Source organism: Gopherus flavomarginatus, chromosome 4, assembly GCF_025201925.1.
Source record: "Gopherus flavomarginatus isolate rGopFla2 chromosome 4, rGopFla2.mat.asm, whole genome shotgun sequence".
NCBI classification, from domain to species: Eukaryota; Metazoa; Chordata; order Testudines; family Testudinidae; genus Gopherus; species Gopherus flavomarginatus.
Window position 1 is genome coordinate 95,023,228 of NC_066620.1, and position 19,036 is coordinate 95,042,263.

Here is a 19,036-nt window from a genome sequence, read left to right on the forward strand (position 1 = left end):
ATGCCTGGCACTGTCTCCTAGCAACTAATGGCCTGGGCCCCTCCCCTGCAAAGGTGCCAACTGAAGGTGTTGGAGACAAAGATCAGGTGACCTCATGGCCCAGGAAAGGAGCTGAGCAGAGAGGAGGGACTGGAGGGGGTTGTTAGTCTGGAGCTGGCTGAGGGCAGACATGGGGGTCTGGTTCACTGCCCCCAGAATGGACCCAGCTGAGGGGTCCGGTTCGCTGTATCTACAAGCTCTGTTTTAGACCTTGTTCCTGTCATCGAATAAACCTCTGTTTTACCGGCTGGCTGAGAGTCATATCTGACTGCAAAGTGGGGGTGCAGGACCCTGTGGTTTCCCCAGGACCCCGCCTGGGTGGGCCCGCTGTGGGAAGCGCATGGAGGGGCAGAGGATGCTGAATGCTCCAAGGAGAGACCCAGGAGGTGAAGATGTGTGAGCTTCTTGCCCTGAACAAGTCTGCTCCAAGGAAGAGGAGGCTCCCCAAAGTCCTGACTGGCTTTGTGGGGAGCTGTTCCAGAGCATCACCCGGGGATTCCGTGACAGGCTACAAGAGTGATCTTACAGCAGTGCAGCTGCACCAGTACTGCGGTAAGCTCCCTAGTGTAGACATGGCCTTAGGTTTTCCAGAGACTATTTGTAGGCCAACTATTACAAAAATAAACAAGCAGCTCTCCGAGTCCTGCATGGTATCCTCAAGCCTTTATTGCCTAGAAATCCCACCAGGATCAACTATGCAGAGAACACAAAAATTGGAGGACAAACAGGAATACACAGAGCCAAAGTGTAAAGTGGAGAGAACAGAGCAGAGAAGAGGCTGCAGGAAAACTGGCGAGTCATTACTGACCAATGTAAAGGCATCCGGTTGAGGAGAGGAGACAGACACCAGATGGGGATGGGTTTATGGTACTAAGAAGCTGTTCCCATTGCATTAAAGAAAGTTCATGCTCATCTAACCTCATTACTTTCTTAATATTACTGTTGCACATAATCCTGCTCTATAGGTACTACAGGGGAGCTGCGAGATCAGGACTAGGAGAGAGATGGGCCACAAAAGATCTCTAGTTGGAAAATCATGGCACTAGGGCTTCTGAGTCTGAAGGATCCCCCATACACCCTAGTACTGTAAACCCAAGCATTGCTCTCCTTCTGTACATGGTTCTGATCACATCCATCATCTCACATGGGTGTTTCCCTTCTGATCACTCCCAACTCTGAGCCACAATTTAGGCCCGAAGGGATGTGTGACTCAGACCAAAAAAACAAACAACCAAACAAAAACCCAGCATTGTTCTTCATCCACACTGTGTGCGAGAACTTACTGTTCTTCAGGAAAAGGGCTATTCAAGAAATCTCTCTTCATCAAAAAAGTTTGAGCAAATGAGACCGCTGCCCAGCACCTCCATGTTAAAAGGATTTAAAACATCCCCTGTAGACAACAAATAGAAAGTTTAAACAAAAGGCAAAGAGTCTTTAGAAGCCATCTAATGTTTGCACTGGTACCTGCCCTAGGACTGGAGTATACATGCTGCTAGTGTTCACTTAGGGTATGGCTACACTTACAGCTGTACAGCGCCGGGAATTACAGCTGTCTTCGTACAGCTGTGTAGGGAAAGCGCTGCAGTGTGGCCACACTGACAGCTACCAGCGCTGCAGTGAGGCCACATTTGCAGCACTGTTGGGAGTGGTGCATTATGGGCAGCTATCCCACAGAGCACCTCGTCCCATTTTGGCACCGTGGGTTGTGGAAAGGGGACGGAAGGGTGCAGGTCATTCCGCTTCCAGTCCCAACGCCCCGTGATGCATCACTTCACATCCCAGCAGTCAGTTTTTTTCCATCCACGTTTGGCGCCATTGTGAGTCTCCCAACGGTTTCTGTGCAGCGCAATTTCTGTGGGAAATGGAGCCCTAGCTGCTGAGGACTTTGCTGATGAGTGTTGCCAGCACATCACATTTGGCAGTTGAACTATTCCTTCAGCTCCAAAGTGACAGTGAGGAGTCCGACGACGATATAGAGTCGCCTGAGGCGTTTGACACTAAATTGCTTGTGGCATTCAAGGAAATGCTCAGCACCGTGGAACGTCGCTTTTGGGCTTGGGAAACAAGGACTGAGTGGTGGGATCACAGTTATGGAAGTCTGGGATGACAATCAGTGGCTGCAGAACTTTCAGATGAGAAAAGCCACTTTCATGAGACTGTGTGCTGAGCTCGCCCCCACCCTGCAGCGCAAAGACACAAGATTGAGAGCTGCCCTGCCAGTGGAGAAGTGGGTGGCTATTGCAATCTGGAAGCTGGCAACTCCAGACAGCTACCAATCGGTCGCAAACCAGTTTGGAGTGGGAAAGTCGACTGTTGGAATCATGTTGATGCAAGTTTGCAGGGCCATTAATCGCATCCTGCTAAGAAGAACCGTGACTCTGGGGAACATGCAGGACATTCTGGATGGCTTTGCACAAATGGGTTTCCCTAACTGTGGAGGAGCGATAGATGGGACGCATATTCCTATTCTGGCACCACTCCACCTAGCATCTGAGTACATTAATCGGAAGGGGTATTTCTCTATGGTTCTCCAGGCCCTTGTGGATTACTGTGGGCGTTTCATTGACATTAACACAGGCTGGCCTGGAAAGGTGCATGATGCACGCATCTTTTGGAACAATGGCCTGTTCAGGAAGATGCAGGCTGGGACTTTTTTTCCCCAGACCGGAAAATCACAGTAGGGGATGTTGAAATGCCCATTGTGATCCTTGGAGACCCCGCTTACCTGTTAATGCCTTGGCTCATGAAACCGTATACAGGAAAGCTTGACAGGAGCAAGGACTGGTTCAACTACAGGCTGAGCTGGTGCTGAATGACTGTGGAATGTGCTTTTGGCCATTTAAAAGGGCGCTGGCCATCTCTGTATGGGAAGCTAGACTTGGGGGAAAGCAGCATCCCTGCGGTTATATCCGCGTGCTCTACTCTCCATAATATTTGTGAAGGGAAGGGTGAAACATTCAGTCAGGAATGGATCTCCAAGGTTCAATGCCTGGAGGCTGAATTTGCAGGGCTACCAGAGAGGCCCAGCACAGGGCTACAAGGATTAGGGATGCCTTGAGGGAGGAATTTGAGGCTGAAAACCAACAGTAATATTTGATGCCTTGCACAGGAGTGAAGTGCAGTGGTTACAATGTTAGTAGGAATCTGTTTTTCCTAAGCTGATTTGCAGTGCCTGTTTCTTTCCTGGGCTATGGTATCTTTCACTTTCTGCAATAATAAAGACTGTTTTCAAAGCCAAGAATTCATTTATTGAAAAGAAAATAACTTTGACAGACAACATTTTGGGAACCTAAAACAGCAGAGGGGTGGGGTGGTGAACTGTACAGTCACAGGTTTGAATATGTCCTGTCTGGAGTGCTGTGCAATGACTGCTGCACTTCAGGATGAAAATACTGTATGGTGATGGGGGTTGAGTGCAGAGGTAAGGGTTGTAATTCTCAGGGCTGATTGATGAACGTACAGGTGTTGAGGGCAGCTGGTGGTGGTAAGAACCTGGATGCTGGGGAAGGGGGTTTGGAGCTGACACTGGGGCACAAGGGAAAGAGCTTTGGGACGGTGAGGGGCCTGCACTGTAGTGCTCTGCCTGCATGGCTACGAGTGACTGGATAGAGTCCGCTTGGTGAGCCAGGATGCTTATCAGCTGTTTTGTGCTTTTCTTCTTAGCCGCTGCGTTTCTCTGGCGGAGCCTGCTTTCCCTTTCCCTCCAGTCCTGCAGTTTTTTACTCTCTCTGGCAGAGTGATCCATAACTGCTTTCAGCATGTCTTCTTTGCTTTTTTGAGGCTTCTTCCTGAGGTTTTGTAGCCTCTGAGCAGTGGATGATATGGGCAGTCGAGTAGTCAAGGACACTTTTCAAAAGGCAAAAATAGCAACAGTTAACAGAGGCTGCATTGTTTATAATCTCACCCAGACAGTTATTCCCACACAGTAAAGGAGTTTACAGTCTTCACTTTAGCATATTTTTCCCATACCAAAGAGAGTGCACATAACCCACAGGAGCCCCGAAATGGTGAGTAAGGGGGACTGATTGCCTCAGGGATGTGTAAGGGTTTCTGTGCGTTGGGGAAAGCAAACTGCTGCAAGGGGCATCTACACTGAACAGCCTCCCAACATTTTCCATAGGAGTTGCTGTGGGTCACCCGGGAAGAGCGGGAGGGTCTTCTACAGCAATGCGGATTCCACCCTAGCCCCTATGCAGCTTGCCTGTGTGCAGCAATGGTCCCCCCACCCCTCACGGCACAGTGGCACGGACACATTAGCCTGACTGGGACAAGGATCACAGTGGCTTTCCCTATAAACTTGCGCAAGCGCATTGCCCATGCTCTGGCTGAAACTTTTGAAGAGATTACCGAGGCCGATTACCGCAACGTGATAGACCACATCAATGGGCTATTCCACATCTAGGCATGCATGCATGCAGCCCTAACCCTCCCTCCTCTCCTGAAACATTTCCATCCTGAAAATAAAAGCCGCTTACTGGGAACCCGCTTCTCTGCTTGTCCTTCACCAAGTACCAGCTGCTGTGACTGGCTACCGTCCTCCTGGCTTGAGAAGAGCTCCAGGTTGCATGCCTCCTGGGACTCCGGGATGTCTCCCCCCACCCCAGTACCCTCACTCTGTTTCCTCCCCTTCCTGCTCCCCCTCCCCCCTGCTCTGAAGTGTCCATCGTGGTCTTCGGATCGGCAGTGGAGTCACCCCCAAGTATCGGTCCTGCTCCTTGTAAAAACCGCAGGTTGTGGGGGCAGCACCGGAGCAGCAGTTTCCCTCGAGGGCTTTGCAATAGGCACTCCGCAGCTCTTTCACTTTAACCCTGCACTGCACCGTGTCCCGGTCATGGCCCCTTTCCGGCATGGCCCTTGAGATCTGCCCATAGGTATCGTAATTCCTACGGCTGGAGCGCACCTGTGACTGCACAGCTTCCTCACCCCAAACACTGATGAGGTCCAACAACTAGCCATTGCTCCATGCTGGGGCTCATTTGGCACATGGAGGCATGGTCACCTGGAAAGATTCTGATTGCACTCCACACCTGGCTGAGCAAACAGGAAGGGGATTTTTAAAATTCACAGGGCATTTAAAGGGTGGGTCACCTGAGGCCAAGGCAGCAGAGAGCGAACTGATGAGCAGAGTGGATGATCAGGCATTCTGGGATACCTCCAAATACTCTGGAGGCCAATTACAGCGCTTTTGGTGGCCACACTGGCGGGGCAGCGCTGCATCACCAGCGCTGCAATCGTTATTCCCCAGGCAGGAGTACAGCCAGCGCTGCAGCCAGGGAGATGCAGCGCTGTATGTGCTTTGCAAGTGTGGACGGTGAGTAAGTTGCAGCGCTGTAAACCCACCACTAGCGCTGCAACTCTCCAGTGTAGCCATACCCTTAGTAACATAACTGCTGCTAGACCTGAAGATTCCCCATATTGTAACAGAGCGTCCCTGTCTGCATGGGAGATAACTGTTTTTAAGCCTATCATCCATGCCACACCCGTCAATCAAACCCCGCTTCTCCTGACAGTGAGTTCATATCCACATACATCACTAGACAAATATCTCCAGCATTTAGCTCCAGGATAATCACCAGCTCTCTGCAGAGGTAGAGTACTTTGGCTCTTTGTAGGGGCTGGCCCACAGGTGCCATCACACGGCCTTACAGCGATTCTGCATTACACCAGGATTGCACAATCAGGTTTATTTTGTTTCCAGGATTTCCCTACAATACAGCTCAAGTGCAGCAATGTGACACACAGGTGGGCAAGGTTTGCTTGCCTTCCCTTATGGGTAAGTCTGTGATGAAATGGTCCATTACCTTGGAGTTGGGGGTCCCATCAAGAGAATCCCAACTCCCAAGCCTGCAGTGAATTGAGTCTGAACTTCCCCCTTGCATCAGGCCAAGAGAGGGAATCCAGATGACTCTGGAACTAGCTTATTCCCTGCTTCTAGAAGAGACCCAGGGAAGGTTTCTAGCACTTCATTCACTACATTACCCAGAGGGCAACATGAAAACCTAGACAGAAAAATTGTTCAGCCGCCTTCTTTAGAAGGGGAACTGAAGAAGCCTGGCCTCTGCTGCCCCCTAGTGCTAGAAGACCAGAGAAGACTTCACACCAGAGCCAGCAGCTGGGGAGGAGATTACAGAGATTCGAACATCCTCCTCCTTGTTCTTGCACCCAGTTTTCCCAAATCCTGGGACTGGCAATGATAAAAGTGCAGGATTCGGATATTGGGGGCAGAGGGGAATACCTGGATTTTAGCTATTGCCTTCCTAGTACAGCTGAAGGGCTGCTTCAACTCACAATATGCAGCATGAAGAAATTTACCAGTATAGATTCAAATGCTTCCTGAGTGTATCTAGTTTTCAGTTAGTTTAGCTGAACAACAACAAAAAAAATGGGCTTGTAACTGGAGGTAGGAAGAGCTGAATGAGGCAGCACACATTTATTCTGCTCTCTTCTTTGCCCATCTCCATGCCTCTGACCTTCTGCCATCTCCACTTTCCTCCAGGTCTGCCCACATTCACTGTTCACTCCAATATTATCCTACTCCACATTACTTTCTTCTGCAGTTTAGGGCTTTTGATTACCCCCGTTCCTTCTCACATTCCAGGTCTATCTCCAGCCATTTCAACATACTCCTTTCAAAATATTATAAACATGTTGGAGGCGAGGGGCTTTAAAAGGATTATTAAACTCTTATATGTAGCAAAACAGTCTGACCAAGTGCAATTAGAAGAGCAGTTATTAAACACTGTTAAACTCCCCCTCTACAAATGGAATCTCTCATCCATAAAGGGTCATTAAAATTCCTTTTCCTAGCTGAAAAACACCACTTTGTAATGTATATGAACTAAGGGGCATGAAATAGTCACTCCAGGTTTTAAACTACTTATATAGACAGGAATTGCCAGACTGGATCAGGTGGTGATCCATCTTGTCCAGTAGCCTCTCTCTGACATTGGCTGGCACCAGATGTTGCAAAGGGAAGTGGAAGGAACCTTGCAGTAGCAGTTATGGAATAACTGGCCTACAGAAGCAGTTTCTTCCTAACTCCCATTTATTAGAGGCTGTTTATGCCCGGAAACATGAGGACTTTTATCTCCCTCTCCCTGCTATCCTTATGTAGTGTCTGAGAAGGAGATAAAGGTCCTTATGTAGTAGTCCTTACGTAGTGGTTTTAACTAGATAGGGGGTTATGAAAAGTCTCTTTTCATTTCCATTAACTGCTGATAACGTGAAGACACCAGTAATTACAAGATGTCTTCCTGTTGACTTTAGCCAATGGATTGGTTGTGATACCATGACATGGAAAGATAAGGTGGGTGAGGTAATATCTTTGATTGGACCAACTTCCGTTGGTGAGAGAGACAAGCTTTCAAGCTTACACAGAGCTCTTCTTTGGGTCTCTCAGAACTTTGTGTGGTTCGAAAGCTTGTCTCTCTCACCACAGAAGCTGGTCCAATCAAAGATATTACCTCAATCACCTTGTGTCTTTAATATCATGGGACCAACATGGCTACGACTACACTATATATCCTGACATACACACTTCATTGTTCTGCACACTGATGGCCCAGTTCTGCTCAAAGTACCAATGCAATCAGCATATCTGCAACAGGATCCTAGTTCCAAGTATAACTAAAAAAGAAGGTGTTGAATTCATTGTTCACTTAAAGGGGAAATTCAGATGGTTTAAGTCACATTCCAAAACGCCACAAAAGAAAACCTCTGAATTCTTAGTGAGAACTGTCATTTTGTCACAATCCAGCCTGGACTGGAAAGGCTTGCTGGATACCAGGAAAGCAATGCTGCAGATAAAGTCACTTGTAACTGGGACAGGTTTTGTATTGCATACAATTATAGATATTGACTTTCCACATTCCAAGGGGAGATATATTATTTGAGTGGGTGCAAGCACAGAACTACAGAAAATGCTTTTGCCTTCACACTCATGAAATTGTGACTGGAAGTAAATATTCTTAGAACTGCTAGGTGACCCCCAAGAAGTTATATATGCTGAACCTGTACTATGCAGTTTTTATTACAATACAGCTGTATTTATAGACATTCAAATCCCGGAAGGAATTTTTACATTTGGTCTTCACACTCTGATTTATTCCTCTCAGACTCAACTGTTCTCATTGCATGTCTTTTTCATTTTATTTGCCACACATAGCTTTTCTACGTGTGCTCATTAGATAAATTAATAAACTAGAAAACTTCTAGGTTACCAGGTTTGTTAGGTTGGTGGCATGGTTTCTCCTAGATGGACTCATAACATATCTCAAAATTAATTGCAGTCCAGTCAAATCTAAACCAAGAACAAGCTCATTGTACTTCATCAATTGCCAACTCCTCTGGGACGAGGTTACACTACAAATTCCACCAGACCCAGAAGGAGTTTAGCAGGAATCTTCAGGCTCAACTGCAACCTCTTCTCACCTGGCTTGTTGTTATTAACTGTTTAGTGCCAGCAGTGTGCTTGGCTCACTACAAGACTCAGAATGAAAACCACCCCTGCCCCAAAGTGCTTGGAATCTAAGACAGACACTGATGGGGCACTCTGGAGAGGTGTCTGAACCATTCACTTCTAGCGACTATCAGTCTTATGGAGAAGGTGGTTGCTGTGCAGATGGAATGAGCAGGACACTCAGTAAGGAGTAACCAACAGGGAGACTAGAATGGGAAAAGGAAATGAATGGGGCTTCCAAGGGATGTACTGAGAGTTGAGACCAGAAATGTAAACTGGACTGGGATTGGGGGTGGGAGTCTTAGATAACGGTTAGTCAATGGCCTCAGTGCAGTTAGGAACCTCCATTCTCTCAAAGCCAGCAATTACCTCAGGATTATATTTAGTTTCCGCCACCTTGGGGCAAACCACACACCTGACTGGTGATGGTGGTTCCTGAGGCACTTTACTCACAGTCATCTTTCCAACACCAAACTGGTTGGCAACAGATCTGTAGCAGTCTGGGGAAGCCAGCTTCCAGATGGTTATAACAACCTGTTTCTGGACCAGCAAGGGTGCCGTCATCTACACTGGAGGGTAGGAGCAAGCCAGATCCACTGCTGGCCATTCCAGGTCTGCATAACGATGTGATCCCACCAGGCTATGCCAGAAGCACCAGTGTACATAGGGAGCATCAACAAATATGCTGGTTATACTAAGGAGCATTTGCCACTGCAGGTCTGCCAAGACAGGGTACTCTTCTTCCTCTGCCGCCTCCTGCTCCACCACGAAATCCATCAGGTACCTTTGGTGGGTCAGAAAACACCACTGAAATATCCACCAGCACCTCATGAAAGCTCTGCCCCTTTCCTGACACAGGAGCGAAGGCAAAAGGAGAAGCTTGTCAAAAGGCACCTCCTCCATCTTGCTGGCTCCAGTAGCTGGGAGCACAAAGATCAAAATGACTGCTCGGCCGGTTGCGTTGGTGAGCTGTTCAAACTTTCTGTAGCATACAGAGTGGTCAATAAAGTTTGCCCACAGTGCACCACAGTCAAAGGGATAGAGTGGCCACATTTCAGGAGGGCAGTAGGGACTTTGGGATATGGTTGGTTTGACTTGGGTCAGTGTGCTGCAGTGTGGATGCCAGGGCCCAGGTTCAACCCCAGAAAAATCTTAATGTAGGATTACTAATCAACCAGTGTAGACTTTCAAGTCCAGAGTTCTCTAACATGGGTCAGCTGACTCAAGTTCTACTAACCCTGGGGTTTCATTGCAGTGTAGACATACCCTAAAGTAAAGTAATCTCTGTATTAATAAGTACTCAGATACTACAGAGATGATGGCAGTGCAAGTATCTGAATAGATACGTGTGTTGTCTACCTGACTGGCAACCAAAAGTTTCAAAACTACTGTCCTAAAATGTAAATACATTATAAAATGGTAAGAGGGAAGAAGGTACTTGGTAGCTTGCTGTGCCTTTTGGACAATGAAGTAGAAAAAAAATTAAGTATGTGGAACCAGGGATCAGAGGTGCATGAAAGGAATTAAGGTTCTACGGTGCGTGTTATTTAAAAACCCTTTGTATTATTGTGCCAAAGACAGATCACATTTGGAGTGTGCAATTTCCTGCGTTTGCACGTGGAGGTAGATAATTTTCTCCCTAGGATTTTCTTGCCTGCAAAGATGAAGCAAAAGCAAAAACGGAATCAGGACAATGGTGAAGTGAGAAAAGAGCATGCAACACCCAGGAACATAGAACACGAGTGATCAGCTAAATAAAATGGCAACATTTTCAGAAGTGTTTTAGTCTCATTTTCAGAAAGTGATTTAGGCAGTTTGGAGTAAGAGACTAATTGGAATTTGGCTCAAGTGCTTAAGTCACTTTTGAAAATGGTCTTATGCTCCTAAATCACTTAGACACTTGAACTAGCATATTTGCTGTTGGGTAAAATTTTCAACTTCAACATCACTGTTTGTAATTCACTTGAGATGAATATCCTGCAGTTTTTTTGTTCTCGTTGGATGATCAAGCACATACTACCAACTGTTGACTTAATGCTTTATCTAAGGTACACAAGCATAAGCCAAACTTTTAGCCTGTGTGTAGCCCCGTCGATTGCAATGGGACCACTCATGTACTTAGGTAATTTGCTAAGGTACTTTGCCTAGATGAAGAGACACATTCAGCAATAACATAGCACATTGCATAGCTTACAGGCTAAACTGCAGATATTAGTTTTACCACATACTGTTTGTTACTTCATATAGGTGCCTTGTATAGTAAATTTAATTTGATTCTTAAGATGTCACCATGGGTTCAATGGTCATCTAACCTCATATGCACTTCTGGTCACTGACTTCTGATGTTGTGAAAATGAGCTGTCTATTCCTCTTGACATTTGCTATCCCTCTCAACAAACATTGCTGCCTGACATCACTGCACTCAGTGGCTGATAACAAGGACTCATCTTTTTCTATTCTATAGGGTGGGAAAAAAGCCTCCCCCGACCCGCCCAAACAGCATTTGCTCAGTCAAGTCATGCAATGAGTTTGAGACACTGATGTTACTATCCAAAGTCCAACCAATGGCCCATGTTTGCTGTTCTCAGATTCCTGGCAAGTAGCGTTTTCCCAGTGCAACAAACCGAAGTCAAAGGTTCCTAAATTAACACTCTGTGCTCTGGAGATGGAGCAGATAGTCAGCCAACCCCAAAATAGCTCCAGGTGGGAAAAGGTTTTGAGTAAGATGATCAGTGTTACAACCTGCCTACCCCCTTCCCCAACTATACTTTGTGCCAGACCCATACCTGGCACAAAATCCTTCCCCTGGCATGCCAGTAGAACTACACCCATCAGCAAATTTGAGGGCTAGAGCCCTGGATCCTACTCCCTACTCCATCCTGTCCCCTTGCACCAGGTTGGGATGCAACAGCCCCATGGAGATTGCTCTCCTTCCTGTGCTGCTACCCATGATCAGCGTAGCCATTGCAAGGGAGTGAGACGGTACATAATGCAAATTCCAGGTCACAATCTTGCCATCAGTCATATGTAAATAGATCACACTATTTTAATATTTACAGTATTTATAAACATTAAATATGGGTAGAACTATTTGTTATAAGCTTTAATAAGGAATTACTAGAAGCAGCATGGTGTTTTGTTTTGTTTTAAGAACACGATGTCCATCTACCTGTTTTTCTTCCCAGTCCTAGGAAGAATCACCATTGGAATAAAAGTGCAAAAAAAAAAAATGTTCACATGATTTTGTGGTGTGTTGGGAGGAGGGACAGGATGGATGCACCTGCTGGAGATGTCAAAATTGAACATTTTTCATAAGGCCATTAAACACCAGGAATACAGTGGTCACCATTATACACTACAGTTACTTTCTGAATGCAAAATGAGCTTTGCCACCATCTACACAGCATTCGTATACCTAGAACTCAGAAGTATACTGCAGTAACTACACCACCAATGCCATGATAATTTCAGTGACAGCCACTGGATGTACATTTACACTGTAACTTTTTCTTTTAGTCTTTTCTTTTTCAAAAGATGAACAGCTTGAACAATCTGAATGTGCCGCCTGACTCACCTATGCAAGTTTTCTACATCTTCAATAGTCTCAGGCAACGTTTTCCCTTTGGTTTCAGGCAGCAGCAACACCAAACCACCAGCAATGAAACCAACCACAGCTGCAAATTAAACACAGGAGAAGACCAAGTTAGAACCCAACACACATCATCATGTGAGATATTTGATGCCATCTGGCTGCAATAATAATTGCTGAATTTAATTAAAACAACAAAGTTTGTAGAAGAGACAAAGGGCCAAAATTTGGTCTATAGAATAGATACAGAATTTTTGCACACAAGGTAGGTTCACAGCTTTTCAGGGGTCTCATTGCAGCGTTGCTGAGATAATTATAGGTAGTAACATTTAATTATAAGCTACAGACTATAATGGTATCTATCAGGTTGGAAAGGCATATTTGACAAATGGCAGTCGGTATATCTGTATGAGATGAAATGTACTGGATTTATTGTCACCATGAGAACAAGATATTCAAAATTACAGTTCCTCTTTCACTCATTAAGTTCCTGGTTACCAACTTCATAAGCCCCAGTCTAAAATGTATGTATTATGAAGTCCCCTGTAAATAATATAAATATGCTCTTTATTTTTAATAATGTATTGCCTTCAAAGATAGTCTTCTAGCAATAATGCACTAGCCCAAAGACTGGAATTTTGCAGTATCTGGCCTAAAGTTTAGATTGACTAATCTCCAGGAAGCTTCAGCCTGTTTTGAAGAAGGCTGCTTACTAGTCTATAGCCTTTTTAAAAGATGATTACATGGTTGTCTGGCCAAAAAAGAGAATAATTGACAAGACTGAACTCTGCAACATCCTTAATAATCCACAAAATATACCTGACCGGCACTGTCTGAAGTTACAATATCTTGTCTCAAGACAGAGACCAAACCACATAAGAAAGAAAATTACTCACATGAATATTGTCAACAAACTGAAATGTGATCTGAATTTTGGTAAATTTCACAATTCTCTTAAATTTGTCAAAGCAACATTTGCTAGTTTGCAGCTTTTTTTAAAAAAGCACATAAGAAACCATAAATATAATATGGAAGCAGACTGACTACGTACACAACTCAGAAGTGAACTATTGGTTTATTGTGAGTTGAAGATTTTGTTAAGGGAAAAATATTTTCTCTCAGATTTGTTTGTCATGACAAGTGACGCATGGTTAATACACCTGAGGAACACTCCACAAGAAGGTAAGAAAATACTTACCAAAAACTATAAGTGGCAGCTCATGCCAGATCTCTGCCAGCCTGTAGACAATGAACGGGGCTAGTATCCCACCAACATCACACAAGGAAGAGCAGACCATTACACCAAGGTTCCTGATTTAACAGCAAAACAATTATAGCATTATATTGGTCTGAGAAAGTTCTGTAGCTGGAGCAGAGTTGATCAAAACACTGAGCTGGTACAGAATACATCCTGCCATAAAATTGTGATGATTAACTATTTGCATTACTGCAGTGCCTCAAAGCCCAGGCATGAACCTGGACTCCATTGCACTAGACACTGTATAAACAGAACAAACATCCCTGCCCGAAAGAGTTTACATTCTAAGCATGAGACACGAGACAACAGATGGGGGGAGTACAAGGAAACAATGAGACTATTGGTCAGCACAATAGGCTGCTGTCTCAGCAGTCTAACCATAATAAAATACCAGAATAGAATCACAAGTCCTGAGTCTCTCCTGCCTTGCTTCTCATGAAGTCATTCACACCTGTGTAGCATGAGACTATAACCCTACCAAGAGCCAAGGGAAGGTTTACTCCTATTTTGCATAAGTGTGAGTAAGTGATTCCCTGAGATTCAGAGAACTTTCTACAGTTTCATGTGGGCTCTCTGCCTTGTGCTGATTGGCTGTCTACACCAACCCTCCCCATCCCTCACTGTCTGTCTCAGTTTCACTCAGCACCTGCCCCTCCTTACTTTCCTCTCATCTGTGCTGCCCTCCCTCCCCCACTTCCCTTCCCATTTAGCTGACCCCCCCTCAACATAAAAATATCATGAAATTACCCCTCTCACCCACTGTTTCTATCCTCTCTGTTTAGATCATAAACTTTTCAGGACAGGGACCATCTACTACTCCATGTTTGTAGAGTGCCTAGCACACTGGGGCTCTACTCTTGACTGGCCCTTAAGCACTACTGTAATAAACCTCAATGTAGCAGAGAATCAGGCTCAGAGTGTCCAATTAGAACCTCCCATCAGATACAACAGAACTTTGAAAATATTAGCTTCATTATTTTAAATAACTGTCCATGCAGGGAAATGTTCAAAGGTCCGCCTAATGTATATGCCCATAAAAAAACAAAACAAACAAACAAGCCTTCAGTAGCTTCCTAAGTAGAGCTTATAGGCAGAATGATCTTCATACAGGTTTCAAATGAGAGTATGGGAATCTAGCAGTTTCTAGATAATATGGGCTAAATTTAGATTCTTTCAGGGTCTTATTTTATTTTTTAAGTGATGAATGCATGCACCTAAAATCCTCTTATAAAACTGCTAGACAAAGCCAGCGTTTAGGCGTAGATTAATAGTTTCATAGATTTTAAGACAAGACCATTAGATCATCTACTTTGTATATCACTAACTCTTACATTTCATCCAGTTACCGCTGTGTTGAGCCCAGTAACTTGTGTTTGGCTAAAGAATTTCTCCAGAAATGCATCCAGTCTTGATTTGAAGACTTCAAGGGACGGAGAATTCATCACTTGCCTTTAATACCAAAAGGTGCCCCAATCCACCAGCACATTGTGGCTTCCAAAATTTCAACCAGCCCAGATTCTTCCCAGTCCTCCTCAATACTGCTCCCCTCCTCAAACACACTTATGCTATTCCTATCTTCCTGCTCTCCCAGACACCCGACAGACTCTCCATTTCTCACTGATTCATTATTGTCTCTAGCCCCTTTCGACCTCTGGATTTGAAGGACAAGAATCTTGCTTTAATCCAGCTCTGCACATTTCATTTGTAAAAGGAGAAGTTGTAAAGGAATGGTCTGTTCCTGTATTAACTTGTCTTTTATTCAATTTTCTAAGTAATCTATTTGCATAATGTTCTTTTGATATCAATAGGTCTATAATTCTGGAGCATTTCTGTACTAATCATTAAGTCAATATAAAATGCAACATATCTATCAGTTTCAACAGCTGCCTTTCACTTCGTGCTAGCCCCAGACAACGCACTCACCTCAAAAATGTTGGATACAGTTCAGTGTTTACAAAGCAAACCATTTCGAAAGACATTGTAATTCCCATTCTCCCAATGCAACCTACAGTCACTTTTAGCCAGTGGATATCTGCAGAGGAAACGGTTATTTCACTTACAATGTTTTCTGGAGGTTTTTGGGGCCAATGGTGATTGGGTGGGCTGGGGTTATCTAATGAAACAATGTTATTTTTAGTAGAATCCAATAATCCTGTAGTACTTGAATCGTATTAGTTCGAAGGAACTGCTATTTAATTGTACAAAACAGCAGATTAAAACAAATCAGCAACATGTGGGTTATTGTTAAATGTGATTCGCAAAGTTACGTTCAGTACCCTATTTCCCCAAGGTATTTCCTATTAATTCTGATGTCTGCAAAAATGTAGACTTTCATTTACTCCATCTCACTTCTGAGAGCGGGAGCCGGGAGTTCAAGGAAAATCTCCAGCACCTGTCAGGGTCACAGGCTGCAATCACAGATGTGCTTTTGCAAACGTTCAAACCTAGACTATAGCGAGAGATTAATGGAGGTCCCCAGGAGGTAACACTGAGAAGAAAACTACTGAAACTTCTGACAACTCACCCTCAGGGATTAAAGCCATAATGAGACAGGCAGCCCCTGCCACCAGAGTTGCCACAGCCCAGGGATAGCGACGGCCAATGCGATTGATTGTGAGAAGGATAATGAAGGCAGCTGGAAATTCAACAAGGGCAGAATAGAAGAAATCCAGATACATGTTCCCACCAGCCATTGCCATGTGCATGATGAGCCCCTGGTACAGAAGAGAGCTGGCCAACCTAGGCAGAGAACAGAGCCCATTCTTCTTAAGAAATTTGGTCAAAGAACAGAGCCCTATTTCCTCTTGGAACGCATATAAACAAACCTTCTGAACCACAATTAGGTCAATGAAATCAACTTCAGCTCTAATTTACTCAGTGTAGATGAAAGCCTGAGAGAAGAACAGTAGCAATTAATGCTGGCAAGCAGAAACTAGAGGTAGAGTGTACAGCCCATAAAATAATGTGGTAGTTCAGGAACTAAGTGTTGAATATAAATCGGGTAGGCAATATTAATGGTATCATACACTAAGGCTAAAAAAGCTTTCGGCCTACTCATACTTCTAGCTCTGAGTTACAATTATGGGCTTATGATCACTGAAGGAATAGTCCTTTGGCAAAAGCCCATTCCGCCCTCTGCATCCTCACCATCAGACATAATGGAGACTCAGATGGGCAGTTGGATGAGCAATTAGTTTTCTAAATAACTCCTCTTAACAGCTTGCATGGTTGAAAAGAGTTCAGTTGAGAACAAATTGACCATGCATCTGGGGAGTGAGTTCAGAAGGTAGGCAAATTCTCTTGGTCAAATGCTTGTATTACCATTCTCATCTTGCCTCAAAAGATAAATTTACCAACAACTGTTTCACATAAGGAAGATGTTAAGAGCTTGTCCGCATGGCAAGTTACTGTGTGGAGACCCAGGGTGTGAATCTACAACACTTCAGCTTACCATGCAGTAACATCCCACGGGGAACTACTACAGTGCGCTGAAAGGCCAGGAGCGTGGCTTAGTGCAAGTCTTTCACTGCACTGCAGCAGTGTCCATGTGGCGAGTTACTGCATGGAGAGCTGGTGCACTGTACTGTCACACTCTGGCTTGCTGCACAGTAGCACACCACATAAACAAGCTCTAAGACTAGGAAATTCTGTCATGGCAACATGGATTTGTCTGTGCTTGGGGGTCAGCACCGGCAGATCTACAGAGATTCCTAGAAGCTGATTGGTGACTAAGGGCTGCAGACAAAGCCAATGGAGTAACTTTGGCTTTGTCTATACCACTTTGGCTTTACATCAATAGTTCCGCCACCAGGGACAGCTCAGTGGTTTGAGCATTGGCCTGCTTAAGCCAAGGTTGGGAGTTCAATCCTTGAGAGGGCCACTTAGGCAGGGGAAGCTCTAGGTATTTTGCCGCCCCAAGCACGGCAGGCAGGCTGCCTTCAGCAGCTTGCCTGCGGGAGGTCCCCGGTCCCGCGAATTTGGTGGCATGCCTGCTGGAGGTCTGCTGAAGCCACGGGACCAGCGGATCCTCTGCAGGCATGCCACTGAAGGCAATCTGCCTGCTGCCTTTGCAGCGACGGGCAGAGTGTTCCCCTGTGGCTTGCTGCCACAGGCACACGCTTGGCATGCTGATGCCTGGAGCCGCCCCTGCACTTAGGGATCTCGGGCAAAATCAGTACTTGGTTCTGCTAGTGAAGGCAGGGGGCTGGACTCGATGACCCTTCGGAGTCCCTTTCAGTTCTAGGAGATAAGTATATCTTTATTATAAAAAAAAAAAAAACTGAATGTGTCCACACCACGGCTACTTTACATTGATTCAGGTGAGATGGTTCCTTCAGCCAGTGAACCTCAGTCCTCAGATGAGGGACCCCTCCCTCATGGTATTCCTTGGTTACCTCCCACTTCACAGCAACTCCCTCCACCACACTTTCCCCAATAGCTCCCCATCCGCTGGGGGGCTAAAGTCAGGCCTGGGATAGAGAGACATTTCTGGGTATGGCAGATACCATGGGGGGAGGGGTGTCACACTGGGGACATAGGGTGCAACTATCAGACCTGACATTGAACCAGTCGAGCCAGTGCATTGCAGTCAACCGTTACCCACCTGATTGAGCCTGCACCAATTTAGGCCACCCTAGTTCTTACCCCTATCCAATTTGGGGGTAATTGATACCAGTTTTTGTGTCTTTACAGTTGACTGAAGCACTTGTCTATATATACATAATGTGCTCTTAAACTGATGGAGTGGGGACCAAGTGTAACATCTCTGTGTGTAGAGAAGTCCTCTTGTGGCCCCATAATCCATCCACTGGTGACCAGACACATGAGGTCATCATGGCAATGGAGCTAAACTAAAACCACAGTTAAGAATGCTAGCTTGTACTGTTCCAGTGATCTCCCCTGACAGGACTGAGAGTAACCGAGAAATTTTCCCCAGAAGTACAGGAAGACAAAGGAGGAAGAAAGAAAGTCTGAAGCATGAAAAAACTGAGTTCTGAGTGCAGAAAATGGGGTAAGACAAAACTGGAACTTTAATGCTTTGTAAAAAAAAATTAAAGTTGTCTTTAAGACTTACCAGTTATACATCAAAATGAACGTGTGTTTCCGCATCTGAGGTGTCCTGACAAGGTCCATGAATGAAGGACTCAGATTTTCCCCATCTTCCTCTTCATGGTTAATATTCTACAGAAGAACCAGTGCATTGTTAATTAAGGGCTAAACTGGGTGATAGAAATTGATTATGTTAAAGCAAACAGGAAGGGAGGGGCTTGTGTAAATCATATTAGATATGTTACTTAATACAATACATAAAAGCTTCCTTGGAAATGCACATTGCATTGTGATTCTTCCATGGGATAGGGAGGAGAAGGATCACAATGATAATGAGGGAATTCTTTAACTTCACTTCAACAGTTTTAGCTGTTCCTTAACTATTTGATTTGGTGTTTCCTAAGCAATTTCTCCAGGATTCTAAATACATTTCCTTTTTCTTTAGTCTTAGCTGAACAGGTGTCATAAACAGATAGCTAAGGGTTAATGTCTCTTTCACCTGAAGCACCTGACCAGAGGACCAATCAGGAAACTGGATTTTTTCAACTTTGGGTGGAGGGAATTGAGTGTCTGTGTCTTTGTCTTTTTTCTTTTGTCTGCCTGCCTGCTTTCTCTGAGCTTTGGAGAAGTAGTTCTATTTTCT

At 45.0% G+C, this 19,036-nt stretch overlaps 1 protein-coding gene across 1 annotated transcript in view; it reads right to left on the reverse strand.

The window, feature by feature from the left end:
* Positions 1 to 9,789: 9,789 nt before the first annotated feature.
* Positions 9,790 to 19,036, reverse strand: part of LOC127048953 (solute carrier family 22 member 2-like) — a 28,997-nt gene continuing 19,750 nt past the window's right edge. Inside the window, exons 6-11 of the mRNA XM_050949104.1 lie at positions 18,419 to 18,525; positions 15,869 to 16,083; positions 15,268 to 15,376; positions 13,285 to 13,397; positions 12,072 to 12,171; positions 9,790 to 10,151 (exon numbers count right to left, since the gene is read on the reverse strand). Of these exons, the coding sequence (XP_050805061.1) occupies positions 10,061 to 10,151; positions 12,072 to 12,171; positions 13,285 to 13,397; positions 15,268 to 15,376; positions 15,869 to 16,083; positions 18,419 to 18,525 (735 nt within the window). The 3' untranslated portion in view covers positions 9,790 to 10,060. The remainder of the gene's footprint in view (positions 10,152 to 12,071; positions 12,172 to 13,284; positions 13,398 to 15,267; positions 15,377 to 15,868; positions 16,084 to 18,418; positions 18,526 to 19,036) is intronic.